The following is a 15,027-nucleotide window of genomic DNA, read 5'->3' as shown; positions in this document are numbered from 1 at the left end:
CTTCTGCCTCTGGTTTGTTACCCATAACCCTCTACAAACAGAGGAAAGAGAAGGCCATATCTACTAGATTTTTATCTAAATTTGGAATCCTGGGGCTCCTGGGTAGCTCAGTCAGCTAAGCATCTGCCTTCAGCTCAGGTCATGATCCCAGGGTCCTGGGATCTCTGGCTCCCTGCTCAGCTTTGGAATCTGCTTCTCCCTCTTCCTCTACACCTCCTGCCTCCTCTTGCTCTCTCTCTCTCTCTCTCTCTCACTTTCTCTCCAATAAATAAAATCTTTAAATAAATAAATAAATTTGGAACACTTAGGCTCTGAGAGAGTCCTTAAGACTTTTTTTTTTTTTTTTTTTTTTTTTTTTGGATGTAATAAGTACATGAGATTTCCTACTGAAAAAGGACCAAACTGCAGGAAAGCCAAAGAGGAAGCTGTCCTCGCTGGCTGGCCAGGTGATTGCAGCTTCAGGAAGAGATGACATTTGTGTTGAGACCTAAAAGATGGGGAAATTCCAGGGAAAGGGAACAAACTTATTAACACTTACTTAATAATATCTTGGTGGGGAAGCTTCGTTGATGGGGTGAAGTAGATTTTTGTTAATGTGAAGAGAGGAATGAGTTCTCTAGCAAATAGGCTGTAAGAAAATTACTTGTCAGTAGAATCGAGATGACCCATAGCATGTGGATTAAAACATGGTCTTATTAGGATCAGGATTAATTTTTACTCACTCTGGATTCTTGACTATGTTCCAAATTTTAGGTATAGACACGATTTCAAATTAGTCACCCAGTGATATATGTGATGTTACTGTAATGGATTAACACAGAATGGTCTTATTATGATGAGGCAATTTATTCATTGTAAATTTTAGGATATTTTCATAATTCACTCTAAATGTACTTTAGAATAATCTTTGAATCCTGTATGACTAAAGTAGTAAAACCTGATGGTAACTACACAATGTCTAAGATTTTATATTTTTATAAAATAAAAATAACATATATCCTTTTTGGCTAACATAATGTGGTTGCTTAATTTAGTATCATTTCATTAGAACAAACACTTTAAAAATATTGGCGTATTCATTGATTTGGATTTTTTGTTTGTTTCTTTAGACTATATAGGTCAATTGGAGAATATGATGTCCTCCGCGGTATTTTTAGCAGTGAGATAGGAACAAAGCAAGTCACTCAGAGTGCTATATTAGCAGAAGCAAGAAGTGATTATTCTGAAGCTGCTAAGCAGTATAATGAGGTAAAATTGATCTCTAGCAAATATGTCAGTTGCTTAAACACTTTTGTTGTGCGAATGGAAAAACTGTTAGCTTTAGAATTCAGAGTTTCATAATGTTTCAACTTTATTCCTTAGTTTTTACAGAAAGGTTAATGGCAGGAAATAGTTTCATAATAACCAAATGTGAAATAATTATTGCTTTATCTCTTATTCTCTTTAAGAAAACATCACTGAATAGAAGAGATCATTTCCTATCAAATATTATAAAACTATAAGATGTTATTTCAATATGTGTTGTTATTATATAATTCTATTTGGGTAGATCATTTTCCTTCAGTAAATAAAAACCTTATGAAGAGGTAGTTAAGAATTGGTTTTGAGAAGATGACTGTAAGTTCAATCTTGAACATTTTGCGTTTGGAGTTGCCAATGGCTATCCAGTTATAGATGCCTAGCAAGTAGTTGAAATTCAGAGTCTGTGATCTATGAGATGGTTGAATGAGCAATACAGAATAAAGTCATCTACAATTTTCAGTAAATGTCCTATTTTTTAATTTTCAATCTAAGAATTCTTTAAGTGGTAAATAAACCACAGTATTGATTTAAATAAAATTTTAGGTCACTCAGAGTCTTTAGTTAACTGACTTCTTTCGTAAGTTTCTCAGAGAAATAGTGTCCTCTTGGTTTTTATGTTCATTATGTTCCCATAAGATTTGTTTTGGTTTATTCCATTCAGTATTACTCTGTTTTCCCTTTTCTCTCCCTTTGTCATAAATCTGAAAATGATTGTCCTTAACATGAATGTTAACACTACCTATAATGCAGATGCTTTCATTTACATTCTTACCAACTTTGTAAAATAAATTTATGAACTTTTCTTCATGAGGCTCTCAATAAACAAGAGTGGGTAGATGGTGAGCCTACGGAACCTGAGAAGGATTTTTGGGAACTTGCATCCCTCGACTGTTATAACCAGCTTGCTGAGTGGAAATCATTAGCATACTGTTCTATAGTCAGCGTTGATAATGAAAGCCCTCCAGATCTAAATAAAATGTGGAGTGAACCATTTTATCAGGTGGGTAGAATTATTTTTTTAAAGATTTATTTATTCATTTAGAGATTCATTTATTCATTTTAGCACAAGCAGAAGGGACAGAGGGAGAAAGAGAGAGAATCTCAAGCAGACTCTACAGTGCCTGGAGCCCAACTCAGGACTTGATCACATGACCCTGAGACCATGACCTGAGCTAAAACCAAGAGTCAAATGCTTAACTGACTGCACCACTCAGGTACACCCGGTAGAATTTTTTTTTTTTCAGGTCACTGAGATAAATATTTTAGATGGTAAGCTGTTTTCTAATTAAGTTGTTTAAAACTTTTAAAAAACAAAGTAGTAGTTGTAAAGTATTAGGATATTTGTATAGCCTGACGCCCCGCATGAACTCCATTAATATTGTTAAATCTCTTACGACTTTTGACTAACCCTTTCCAAATAAATGGGATGCATTTAAAAATAAATACTAACGTCCGTGCATGACTCCATGGAAGAATATTTCATGGTGTCTGCCCTGAGTCACAGGCTACATATGGGGTAGCCCTCACCCCTGAAGTGGGACAGTTCCCCTCCTATGGGATCACCCAGATTCTTGGAGGGAAGCAGATTACCTGGTCCCCATTATACAGCTGACTTGCCTGTGCTCGTAGATTACTCACTTGTATGTAATACCCAATGATCTTTCAGCTAAAAGTGGCTCCCATTTTCTATAAAACATGTTCCTGTGTATTTTGTGGTTACAAAATGAATAATTTTATTAGTGAATGTGTTTTAAAAATTACAGTTTTAGGTTTAAGCATCACATTAGCTCTAAATTTTGACCTGAAAAGTTATACCAAAGTATGTTATAAAATAATTAAGCATACTCATATTGGCTTTCTAAAGTTACAAGTAGAGTCTTCTGCTCCTTAGGAGACCTATCTACCTTACATGATCCGCAGCAAGCTGAAGTTACTGCTTCGTGGGGAGGCTGACCAGTCCCTGCTGACGTTTATTGATGAAGCTGTGAACAAAGAGCTACAGAAGGCTCTTATAGAGCTGCACTATAGTCAAGAATTGAGCCTTCTTTACATCTTACAAGATGATATTGACAGAGCCAAATATTATATTGAAAATTGCATTCAGAATTTTTTGCAGGTAATGCAGTTGCACCAGTCTGAAATGTACCATTTCTTTGATACTTTTAATGGTCAGTAAACTCATGAATAAAAAAAAAATCAAGTGGAAATTTTCTTTTACTATTTGATTCTACCCATTTCCTTCTTTTCTGTTCTTCCAGTTTCTTCTACACTCTGTCCTTTGTCTTAATGCATTTTTAGTCTCTTTTTTTTTCTGTTTTAAAAAGTTCGATTTTTTTCATTTTTCCTTACGTTTTTATCTTTCTCACACTGTTAAAGAACACTTGAGGGGTAGACTTTTCATCTAGATTGGCTGAATGGAAGTTGGTTGCTTTGTGACGAACATGAATTTTCTCTGTTCATTTTTTACCATTTTGCTTTCTTTCCTTTTTGCTTTTATGAGAATGTTCTGATGTTTGTTCTTAAAGTCAGTGTCTTTATAGAGCCTATTAACATTTATTATTCGCTTGTATTGATCATAGAGGCATAGCCATTCATTGTCTTTATTTTGTATTTTATTTATTTTTTAAGTAGGCTCCATGCCCAGTTTGGAGCCAGTGTGGGGCTTGAACTCAGGGAGATCAAGATCTGAGTCAAGATCAAGAGTTGGTCACTCAACCAGCTGAGCCACCCAGGCACCCCAAATTTTGAATTTGTTTAGTACACTCATGGGGAAGTTTATCAAAGAAGGAATTGGCTTCTGCGGTTGGCAGTTTTATACTATAGGACATTGTGATTTTTAAGAACTGGTGACGAATAGAGACAACAATGCCTAATTGTGTTGATTTTATTGACTTCCTTGAAACAAAATGTAATTAAAAACCTAAATTATTTTTAAAAACTTAAACCATTTGTTAATTGCTTCTGTGAGCTAACTATTAACTATTCTGAGACACATTCTGTAATTGATGCAGGGTAGTTGCTATATTTTATGTTATAGAGAACTGTATTAAAGCTTATAGTAGTAAATTTATTTGTAAGCAATGTTAAATATCTTTTTTCTAGAATTACTCAAGTATTGATGTCCTCTTACACAGAAGTAGACTCACCAAATTGCAGTCTGTACAAACTATAATAGAAATTCAGGAGTTCATCAGTTTTATAAGCAAACAAGGTAATTTTTTTAATCTACCATTTTTTTCTTTTATAATTATAGAAACATTTTGGTATGATTTTACTTAGTGGAAGTACATGTTTCTTAACATGGGTAAGAAAATACCTTGAGTTCATTCTACAAATACATATTTTGACATCACTGAAGTAAATGTTTAAAATAGTCAAGCACGGGGCGCCTGGGTGGCTCAGTGGGTTAAGCCGCTGCCTTCGGCTCAGGTCATGATCTCAGGGTCCTGGGATCGAGCCCCGCATCGGGCTCTCTGCTCAGCAGGGAGCCTGCTTCCTCCTCTCTCTCTGCCTGCCTCTCTGCCTGCTTGTGATCTCTGTCAAATAAATAAATAAAATCTTTTGAAAAAAATAAAAATTAAAAAAAAAATAAAATAAAATAGTCAAGCACTATTCTAGATACTGAAGATGCAAAGCCAAATAAAACGTATTGCCTAGCTTGAAAAAGCTTTCAAAAGAGTGGGGTAATCCCTACACAATGTGATCCCTACTGAGGCAGAGGAAAGTCCCATGTCAAATATGGTAACAGAATCTGCCCTGGACTGAAGAGTGCGGAGGCTCCTGAAGGAAGGGCCTGAGTTGAGTGTGTAAAAGGCAGGGGGGCTCAGAGAAAGTCTGTCTTATAGAAAGCCTGCAGTGTCCCGGATAGGCTGGAAGTTCAGTGACTGGGTGCCACATGCCCTGGCCTGAGGGGAGATGAAACTGCTGGTAGCAGTGTGCAGACCCTGAAGGTCTTTCTGCTGCCAGCAAGTAGATTTTATCCTGGCACCTATGGGAGGCCACCCAGAGTCAAAGGGCAAGAGTACATCTTTGCATCAGATATATATCTCAGTTATAAGTTGGAATTTCAGCTTGTATGCTGAATAACTAAAAAATAAAAATGAAAGACACTATCAGTACTAATAAAAATTGGTATTCATATATATCTACAACTGATCATACTCTAAATTTGGAGAATTCTTTTCCAAGTACATATTGTTAATGACATAATTAATGATTATTCATTAAGTGTTTTCTACTTTCCGGGACTTAAGTTAATCTCTTTTTCTATATTACATAGTTTTTATGACAGTCTTAGAAGATTTATGTTTTTTTCTTCTCATTTTATAGAAACAGGTTAAATAACTTGCCTAATGTAATATGTAGAAAGATCCTGATCTTGAACCCAGGACTGTCGATTTAAGCTTGTGTTCTTAACCACTGCTTTCCCCTCAACAGAAAGAAAAACTAAAGCTTTAAAAACATTAGTAATGTGAAATTTAAATTTTCTGAGAGTTATCATGAATCTCTTGAGGCCAGATTGCTTTGTTTATTAATTATTATCGTGTAACCTTGTACACATACCAGGGTTTGGGGCAGTATTCTGTGATTCAACACAGTGATGTGTCTCCAGCTTAAGTGGTGAATACGCTCATAAATGGCATAAACCAAAACTATAAGTAGTCCTGTGCTGATTCAGATCAGATTTTGCCAACAAGAAAATTGGCTGCAACCCTATGAAAACTTTTCAGGTTTCAGTGCTTTTTAGATTTTGGAATTGTGGATGAAGGACTGTGAACCTACGCTAAATTTAAAAACTGTATATGTTCATCTTCCCATTCTCACTCTATGTCCTTAAGAAATTGAGTTTTGATTGTGAATATGTATTAGGTTTACTGTGGTAACTTTTCATTCCTGTTGTGAAAGACAAAACAAAAATTTTTAATTTGGTCAAGAAATTTGAATTACGTTTCTATTCACTAGTGGAAGCCCTACTTTTTAAATTGGTCTTGTCATTGAGCTGTGGATATAGTCATCTTCTATTATTTTTAGGTAATTTATCATCTCAAGCTCCCCTTAAGAGACTTCTAAAAACCTGGACAAACAGATACCCAGATACTAAAATGGACCCAATGAACATCTGGGATGACATCATCACAAATCGGTAAGGAGTGATCCTTTTCATCTGAATGTGGATTTTTTTCTGAAATTGCCTGAAAGGTTTTTCTCCAAAATTGGTTTAGGAAAATGGGGGCTTTGTGTAGATAGCTGACATCTTGCTGATTTCTCATATAAGTTCTTCGTTCTTAGAATACTCTCCATGTCAGCAGTGTGTCCTTTGTCCCAGCTTGTTCCCTGTGAGGGGACTGCAACCCACTAACACTGAATTTGTCATGTGCTGGGAGGTTTGTTAGGAACATCCTTCTGGCAGTCAGAGAAGGCAGGGGAGCAGTGGGGGCACTGCTTCTGTCTGCTTCTGTCTCAGGGCTGAATGTTAGCTACTGAAATGGCAGCAAAGAAAACACTGCTTAGAGATTTTTTAATTATTCTATTATTATAAGTTGGGTTTTTGACTCTCCTGCCTCCCACCTCCTAACTCTGTTACATAACTGTATGTATCACTTTACCAGGCCTGAGATGATTTTCATATGCTCAGGTTTTCTTTGCCCTGTGACAACCCTGGATAATTTATGAGGCAGATACTAACCACATATTTCAGAGACAAGGCACCAAAATCAGAGGTTGTGAACTATCTTATGCAAATATACACAGTAAGTCAGACTCAGGGACTGTGATCCTATGTGTAATGTTCTTGCCATTATATCCCTTTTTTTAAAGAGATTTGTTTATTTATGTATATATTAGAAAAAAAGCACAAGTTGGAGGAGCAAACGGAGAGGGAGAGAGAGAATCTGAAGCAGACTCAAACTGAGCTCGGAACCCAATGTAGGGCTTAATCTGATGACCCTGAGATCACGACCTGAACTGAAACCAAGAGTCTGACACCTAACTGACTTACCACCCAGGCACCCCTTGCCATTATATCCCATTTCCTCTGCTGCTACAGTGTTTTTTGTGGGGGTTTTTTGGTTGTTGTTGTTTTTTTTAACATTTTATTTTTTGTAACTTTTTTTTTTTTACTATTCATTTTGAGAGAAGTTCTTCTCTATAGAAAAGTTGTAAGAAAACTAGAACTCACCTCTCTATCTTTTACTCACATTCACTGTTTTTAAACATTTTTAAATGTTGCCACATTAGCTTTTTTTCTCCCCACACATACGTTATTATGTTTTGAACCATTTGAATTTAAGTTGCATTTATATGTCTCTTTATCTCTTCATCAGTGTACATTTTCTAAGGAAAAGAGTATTCTCTTATATAACCTCAGTACAATAATAACTTCACTGTTGTCATTTTTAATCTACAGCCCCAATTTCAGTTTTGTCAATAGTACCATTAATGTTCTTCAAAGCATTTTACCCCCTCCTGAGACAGAATCCAGTCCAGAATCTCATACTTTATTTATTTATTTTTTTTTTTAAAGATTTTATTTATTTATTTGACAGACAGAGATCACAAGCAGGCAGAGAAGCAGGCAGAGAGAGAGGAAGGGAAGCAGGCCCCCTGCTGAGCAGAGAGCCCCATGTGGGACTCGATCCCAGGACCCTGAGATCATGACCCGAGCCGAAGGCAGCGGCTTAACCCACTGAGCCACCCAGGCACCCCAGAATCTCATACTTTATTTAATCAAAATGTCTTTCTGGCCTCTTAATCTGGAACATTTACTCAGCCATCTTTCATGACATTAACACTTTAGAAGAATGTTCATCAATTTGAGTTTTTCTGTATCTTCTCACAGTTATATTCAGGTGATACATCCCTAGTTATAATATTACTTAACTAAAGTATTATTCTCAGGGTATCACATCTGGAAGTGCAGAGTATCCACATGCTTTTTACTGGAGATAATAATTTTTATTGCCTGGTTAAAATATTATCTGGTCTCTTACATGGAAAGATGGTCAACATCACTCATCATCAGGGAAGTACAAATCAAAACTATAATAAGATATCTCCTCATACCTGTCAGAATAGCTAAAGTCAACAGTACAAGAAGTAACAGGTGTTGGCAAGGATATGGAGAAAGGGGAACCCTCCTGCATTGTTGGTGGAAATGCAAACTGGTGCAGCCACTGTGGAAAACAGTAAGAAGGTTCCTCAAAAAGTTAAAAATAGAAGTACTATGTAGTCCAGCAATTGCGCTAATAGATATTTACTCAAAGGACACAAAATACTAACTTACATGTACCCAGTGTTTATAGCAGCATCATCTACAATATCCAAAGTATGGAAGCAGCCCAAGTGTCCATCCACTGACAAATGGATGAAGAAGATGTAGTATATATATCAATGGAATATTACTCAGCCATAAAAAACAAACAACAAAATCTTGACATTTGCAATAACATGGATAGAGCTAGGGAGTATAATACTAAGCAAAATAAGTCATTCAGAGAAAGACAAATACCATATTTATTTCACTTGCATGTGAAATTTAAAAAACAAAACAAATAAGTGAAGGGAAATAGAGGCAAGCCAAGAAACAAACTCAGCTATAGAGAATAAGATGGTGGTTGCCAGAGGGGAGAAGGTAGGGGAAGTGTTAAATAGGTGATGGGCATGAAGGAGTATACTTGTGATAAGCACTGAGTATTATATGTAAGTGTTGAATCACTATATTATACATCTCTAATGTGACACTGTATGTTAACCAACCAGAATTAAAATTAAAACTTATATACATACATACAAGGGAAAATAAAAAAGCAGGACTCAAAAACAATATTATCTAGTCTCTCCAGTGTATGATGCTTGGGATTTTTTGTTGTTTTAATGCCTAGATTTTTTTTCCTGTGCAACTAATAAAGAGTGTGAGAGATGCTTTGAAACATGCATATATCCTGCTTCTCATAAAACTTAGCCTTTTTTATTTTGTATCTGTGAACGACTTTTAGCCAAAACCAGGTTCCACAATGATAGTTGCAAGGTGATGATTTTCTAATTCCACCACTTGTTCCATATCTTAGTGTAAGAAACACCCTTCTTTTCTCCATCTATTTATTTATTTACTTAAATTTTAGTTACCAATATAGAATGATGGATTCCAATTTTATTTAATGGAATATAATCCATAACTGTTCTTATTTATACCATGTTCAAATTGTCTCAGATTTGGCCAGCAGGAGCCCCTTCAAACTGATATCACAGGCACATCTTGCAAAATTATTCCATGTTTTTTCTAGAGCTGTTATAGTTTTAGTTCTTACATTTAGGTCTGTGATCCAAAGATGATATTTGTTCTTGGTATGAAGTGGGTAGATGGTATGATGCTCATATGGCTATCTAGTTCTCTCGTCCCATTGTTCAAAAGTCTTTTCATAATTGAATTGCCTCAGCACCTTTTTTGAAAATCAGTGACCATATGTGTGTGGGTCTGTTTTTAAATGTTCTATTCTATTACTTGTTTATATATACATTTTTTCATATGTCATGTTGTCTTCATTACTGTTGTTTTATGTCTTGAATCGCATAGGGTGAGTACTCCAGCTTTGTTTTTCTTTATGAAAATTCCTTGTCTGTTTTAGGTTATTTATATTTATATATACATTTTAGAAACTGCTTGTCAATTTCTAGCAAAACAAAAGCACTGACAGTTTGGGATTTTGTTGACTGGAGTTTGGGAATTGCCATCGTAACAATATAGAGTTCTCTAATTCATGAATATATGTCTAATTAGCTTTATTTAGGTTTCTTTAAAAATTTTTTTTTATTTTATGTGTATTCTTAATTCCCTTAAACTATTCACCCATGCCCCACCCACCTCCACTCTGGCAACCACCAGTATGTTCTCTGTATTTACCAGTCTGTTTTTTGTTTGTTTTTTCTCATTGTTTGTTCATTTGTTTTGTTTCTTAAAATCTACGTATGAATGAAATCCTATGGTATTTGTCTTTCTCTGACTTAACTCACTTAGCATTATACTCTCTAGGTGCATCCATTTTGTTGGAAATGGCAAGATTCCATTCTTTTTTATGACTGAGTAATATTCCATTGTATACATACCACATCTTCTGTATCCATTCATCTATCAGTGGACACTTAGATTGCTTCCATACCTTGGCTATTATTGTAAATAATGCTGCAATAAACATAGGGTTGCAGATATCTTTTCAAATTAGCATTTTCATTTTCTTCAGATACCCAGCAGTAATTTTTTGAGGAGCACCCCCCCATACTGTTTTCCACAGTGGCTGCATCAGTTTACATTCCTACCAACAGTGCACATGGGTTTCTTTTTCTCCATATCCTCACCAACACTTGTTATTTCTTGCATTTTTTATTTTGGTCAGTGTTACAGGTATAAGGTAGTACCTCATTTTGGTTTTGATTTGCATTTCCCTAAAGATGAGCAACGTTGATCATCTTTTCATGTGTCTGTTGGCCATGTGTATATCTTCTTTGGAAAAATGTCTGTTCAGGTCCTCTGACCATTTTTAAGGTCAGATTATTTGCTTTTTTTGGTGTTGAGTTGTATAAGTTCTTATATATTTTAGATATTAGCTCCTTATCAGATATATCATTTGCAAACATATTCTTCCATTCGGTAGGTTGCCTTTCTGTTTTGTCAGTGGCTCCCTTCACTATACAGAAGTTTTTTATTTTGGTATAGTCCCAGTAATTTATTTTTGGTTTTGTTGCCCTTGCCAGAGGAGGCATCTGGAAAATTGTTTCTGTGGCTAATGTCGAAGATATTACTACCTATGTTTTCTTCTAGGAGTTTTATGGTTTCAGGTCTCATAGTTAGGTCCTTAATCCATTTTCAGTTTGTTTTTGTGTGTGTTATAAGAAAGTGGTGTGGTTTCACTCTTCTGCATATAGCTGACCAGTTTTCCCAGCATCTTTCGTTGAAGAGACTATTTTTTCCCCATTGTATATTCTTGCCTCCTTTCTCATAGGTTAATTGACCATATAATATGGGTGGGTTTATTTCTGGACTTTCTGTTCTGTTCCATTGATCTGTGCGTTTTTGTGCCAGTACTATACTGCTTTGATTACTATAGCTTTGTAGTATATCTTGAAATCTTGGATTCTTATACCTCCAGCTTTATTCTTCTTTCTCAAGATTTTTTGGCTATTTGGGAATCTTTCATGGTTCCATACATATTTTAGTTTTATTTGTTCTAGTTCTGTGAAAAATGTTTTTGGTATTTAGATAGGGATTGCTTTAAATCTATAGATTGCCTTGGGTAGTATGGACATTTTAGCAATACTGGTTCTTCTAAACAATGAGCATGGAATATCTTTCCATTAGTTTGCGTGCTATTCATTTTTTTTAATCAAGGTTTTATAGTTTTAGAGTACAGATCTTTCACCTCCTTGGTTAAGTCTATTCCTAGATATTTTATTCCTTACAGTGTATTTATTTGTAAATAGGGTTATTTTCTTAATTTCTCCTTCTATTTCTTTTTTTTTTTTTAGTTTTTTTTTTAATTTCCTTTTCATTTTTAGTGTATAGAAATGCAGTAGGTTTCTGTATATTAATTTTATATCCTGTAGTTTTACTGAATTCATTTAATAATGCTAATAGTTTTTTTGCTGGCATCTTTATGGTTTTCTATATATAGTTTCATGTCATCTGCAAATGTAAAAGTTTTACTTCTTTAATTTCAGTGACCCTTTTTTTTCAATAAGGATTCTTAGATGTCTTTTGTTAGATTTGTTCCTAAGTATTTTGTGTTTATCAACAGAGTTCCAGTTATTTGCTGTTCATATTTTCTGAGTTTTGTTTTATCATGCATGGGTGTTAAATTTGATCAAATGCTTTTTTCTACATCTATTTAATTGATCATGTGCTTTTTCTCCATGGTTTATGTTTGTTAGGTCTGTAGTCTATAGTTTTGTCTATACTGTTGTGCACAGTTTCCTTATTGATTCTCTGTCTGGATGATCTATCCATTTTGAAAGTGAGATATTAAAGTCTCCAACAATTATTGTATAGTTCTCTAATTTTCCTTTTAGTATTTCTCTTATATATTTACATGCTCCAGTGTTAGGTACATAAATATTTGCAATTGTTATATCTTCTTGATGGATTGACCACCTTACCATTATATAATGAGCTTCTTTGCATCTTTTTACCATTGTTAGCTTAAGGTCTGTTATGTCTGATTTAGTAAAGCTACCCCAATATTTATTTATTTGGTTACCATTTGTTTGAAATATCTCTTTCCATGCCTTCACTCTCGATCAGTGTTGTTTTTAAAGCTAAAGTGAGTCCCTTGTATGCAGCATATTGTTAGATTTTGTTTTTTTTATTCATTCAGCCATTCTTTGTCTTTTGATTGAGAATTTAATCCATGTACATTTAAAGTAGTTATTGATAGGTAAGGGCTTACTTTTGCCATTTTGTTCTCTACAGTTTTGTAGATCTGTAGTTCCTTGCTTCTTATCTTGCTGTCTTTTGTGATTTGATGACTGTTTGTATGGATATACTCTGACTTCTTTATCATAATCTTTCGTAATTACTAAGGCCTTTCCTTGGTGTTTACCATGAGGCTTAAATAAAATATAATATCCTATTATAAGCTGATAACACCTTAACTGTGATAGCATTTTTAAACTTTTACACTTTTACTTCCTCATGCTCCTCACATATTAGGTTGTTGATATTATAATTTACATATTTTTATATTGTGCATCTAATAACAGATTATTGTAGTTATGGTTTTTTTTTTTAAGATTTTATTTATTCATTGGACAGACAGCGATCACAAGTAGGCAGAGAGGCAGACAGAGAGAAAGGGAGGAAGCAGGCTCCCTGCTGAGCAGAGAGCCCAATGCGGGCTGGATCCCAGGACCCTGGGATCATGACCTGAGCCGAAGGCAGAGTCTTTAACCCACTGAGCCACCCAGGAGCCCCTGTAGTTATGGTTTTTAATACATTGTTTTAAAATTTAAACTAGCGCTATAAGTGTATTACCACCATTACCATGCTAGAGAATCTGACTTTGACTCTACATTTACCATTACCAGTGAGATTTGTATAAGTTCATATGTTCTTATGATATTAATTAGCAGTGGTTTATTTCTACTTGGAGAACTCCCTTTAGAATTTCTTATAAGCCAGGTCTAGTGGTGAAAAAACTCCCTTAACTTTTGATTGTTCAGGAAAGTCTTTATTTCTCCTTCAATTTTGAAGGACAAGTTTGCCAGGAATAGTATTCTTGGTTGACAGATTTTTTTCTTTTAATATTTTGAATAGATCATTCCATTGTCTTCTGGCCTGAAAAGTTTCTTTTGAGAACTCCACCTACAGTCTTATGAAGGTTTCCTTGTATGTGATGTGTGTCACTTTTCTTTTGTTGCTTTCAGAGAGTCTGTCTTTGACCTTTGACAATTTAATTATGTGTCTTGGTGTAGCCTGTTCAGGTTCAATCTATATCCGGTCCCTTGGGCCTCATGGATCTGGAAATCCATTTCTCTGCACAGGTTTATGAGTTTTCAGCCATTTTTGTTTTACATATACTTCATGTCCCTTTCTCTTCTCCTAGCATTCCAATAATGGGTTTAATATTTCATTTAGCTACCCTATAAGTCCATAGACTCTTCGCTCTTCACCTTTTTTTGGGGGGGGGGGCCTTCTCTGGATTATTTCACTGATTCTTCTGCATAATCAGGTCTGCTTTTGAAGCTTTCTAGTGGATTCATCAATTCAGTCTTAGTATCCTTTGCCTCTAGGATTACTAGTTTTTTGGGTTTGGTTTTGTTTTGTTTTATAGTTTCTATTTTTTGTTTTTGTTGTTGAACTTCTCATTTTGTTCATGCATTGTTTTCCTAATTTTGTTTAGTTGTCTATTTCTTTGTTCTTGTAGTTCACTAAACTTCCTTAAAATTATAATTCTGAATTCTTTTTCTGACCGTTCATAGATCTCCATATCTTTAGAGTCATTTATTATAGCTTTATTATTTTCCTTTGGTGGTGTCATGTTTACCTGATCTTTCATGATCCTGGTTTGTTTTGTTTTGTTTTTTAAGATTTTATTTATTTATTTATTTATTTATTTATTTATCTATCAGAGAGAGCAAGCAAGCGAGCACAGGCAGGCAGAGGCAGAGAGAGAAGCAAGCTCCCCACCGAGCAAGGAGCCCAATGTGGAACTCGATCCCAGGACTCCGGGATCACAAACCTGAGCTGAACACAGTGGCTTAACCGACTGAGCCTCCCAGGCATCCCATGATCCTGATTTCTTACATTGGTGTTTGTACATTTGAGTATGTTGTCTCCTCCTCCAGACTCTACAGATTTGCTTTGACAGAAAGAGTCCTTCACCAGTCAGCTCATCTTGGGGATCTGGATGTGTCAGCTGGTAGCATCCTTGAGCAGGTGGGGATTATGTTAGGATATATTTTAGGTTAAGGCCACTGCCCAAGTTCTGAGGTTAGGATGGAGTGGTTGCCAGTGGCTGCAAACAACTGAAAAGAACTGTTGACTTGTTTCCCTGCTGAAGTGCAGCTCTAGGATGGTCTCTGCAGTTTCCACTATTCTCTGGTCAGTCTTCTGGACCGTCAGGACTAGGTACTGTACTCAGCAGTGGGCAGGGCTCTGAATTAGCTTCCCCTCACCCTGAGGTGGAACAGCAAATTGGCCCCAAGGCCAGTAGAGCCTTGTTTGGGGGCCCAAATTAG

At 35.5% G+C, this 15,027-nt stretch overlaps 1 protein-coding gene across 7 annotated transcripts in view; it reads left to right on the top strand.

Annotated features, from left to right (window-relative positions):
- The window catches only part of PRKDC (protein kinase, DNA-activated, catalytic subunit), a 229,284-nt gene that overhangs the window by 174,981 nt on the left and 39,276 nt on the right, over nt 1-15,027 (top strand). For all 7 annotated transcript variants that reach the window (XM_032841194.1, XM_032841195.1, XM_032841198.1 and 4 more), the window contains 5 exons: nt 1,110-1,248; nt 2,114-2,302; nt 3,194-3,418; nt 4,405-4,513; nt 6,334-6,445. In XM_032841194.1, the coding sequence (XP_032697085.1) occupies nt 1,110-1,248; nt 2,114-2,302; nt 3,194-3,418; nt 4,405-4,513; nt 6,334-6,445 (774 nt within the window). The remainder of the gene's footprint in view (nt 1-1,109; nt 1,249-2,113; nt 2,303-3,193; nt 3,419-4,404; nt 4,514-6,333; nt 6,446-15,027) is intronic.

The sequence above is a fragment of the Lontra canadensis genome, unplaced genomic scaffold, assembly GCF_010015895.1.
Source record: "Lontra canadensis isolate GAN:19392208 unplaced genomic scaffold, GSC_riverotter_1.0 scaffold121, whole genome shotgun sequence".
Taxonomy (NCBI): Eukaryota; Metazoa; Chordata; class Mammalia; order Carnivora; family Mustelidae; genus Lontra; species Lontra canadensis.
The sequence above is the reverse complement of the archived record's forward strand: the minus strand, read 5'-3'. Positions and strand labels throughout refer to the sequence as shown.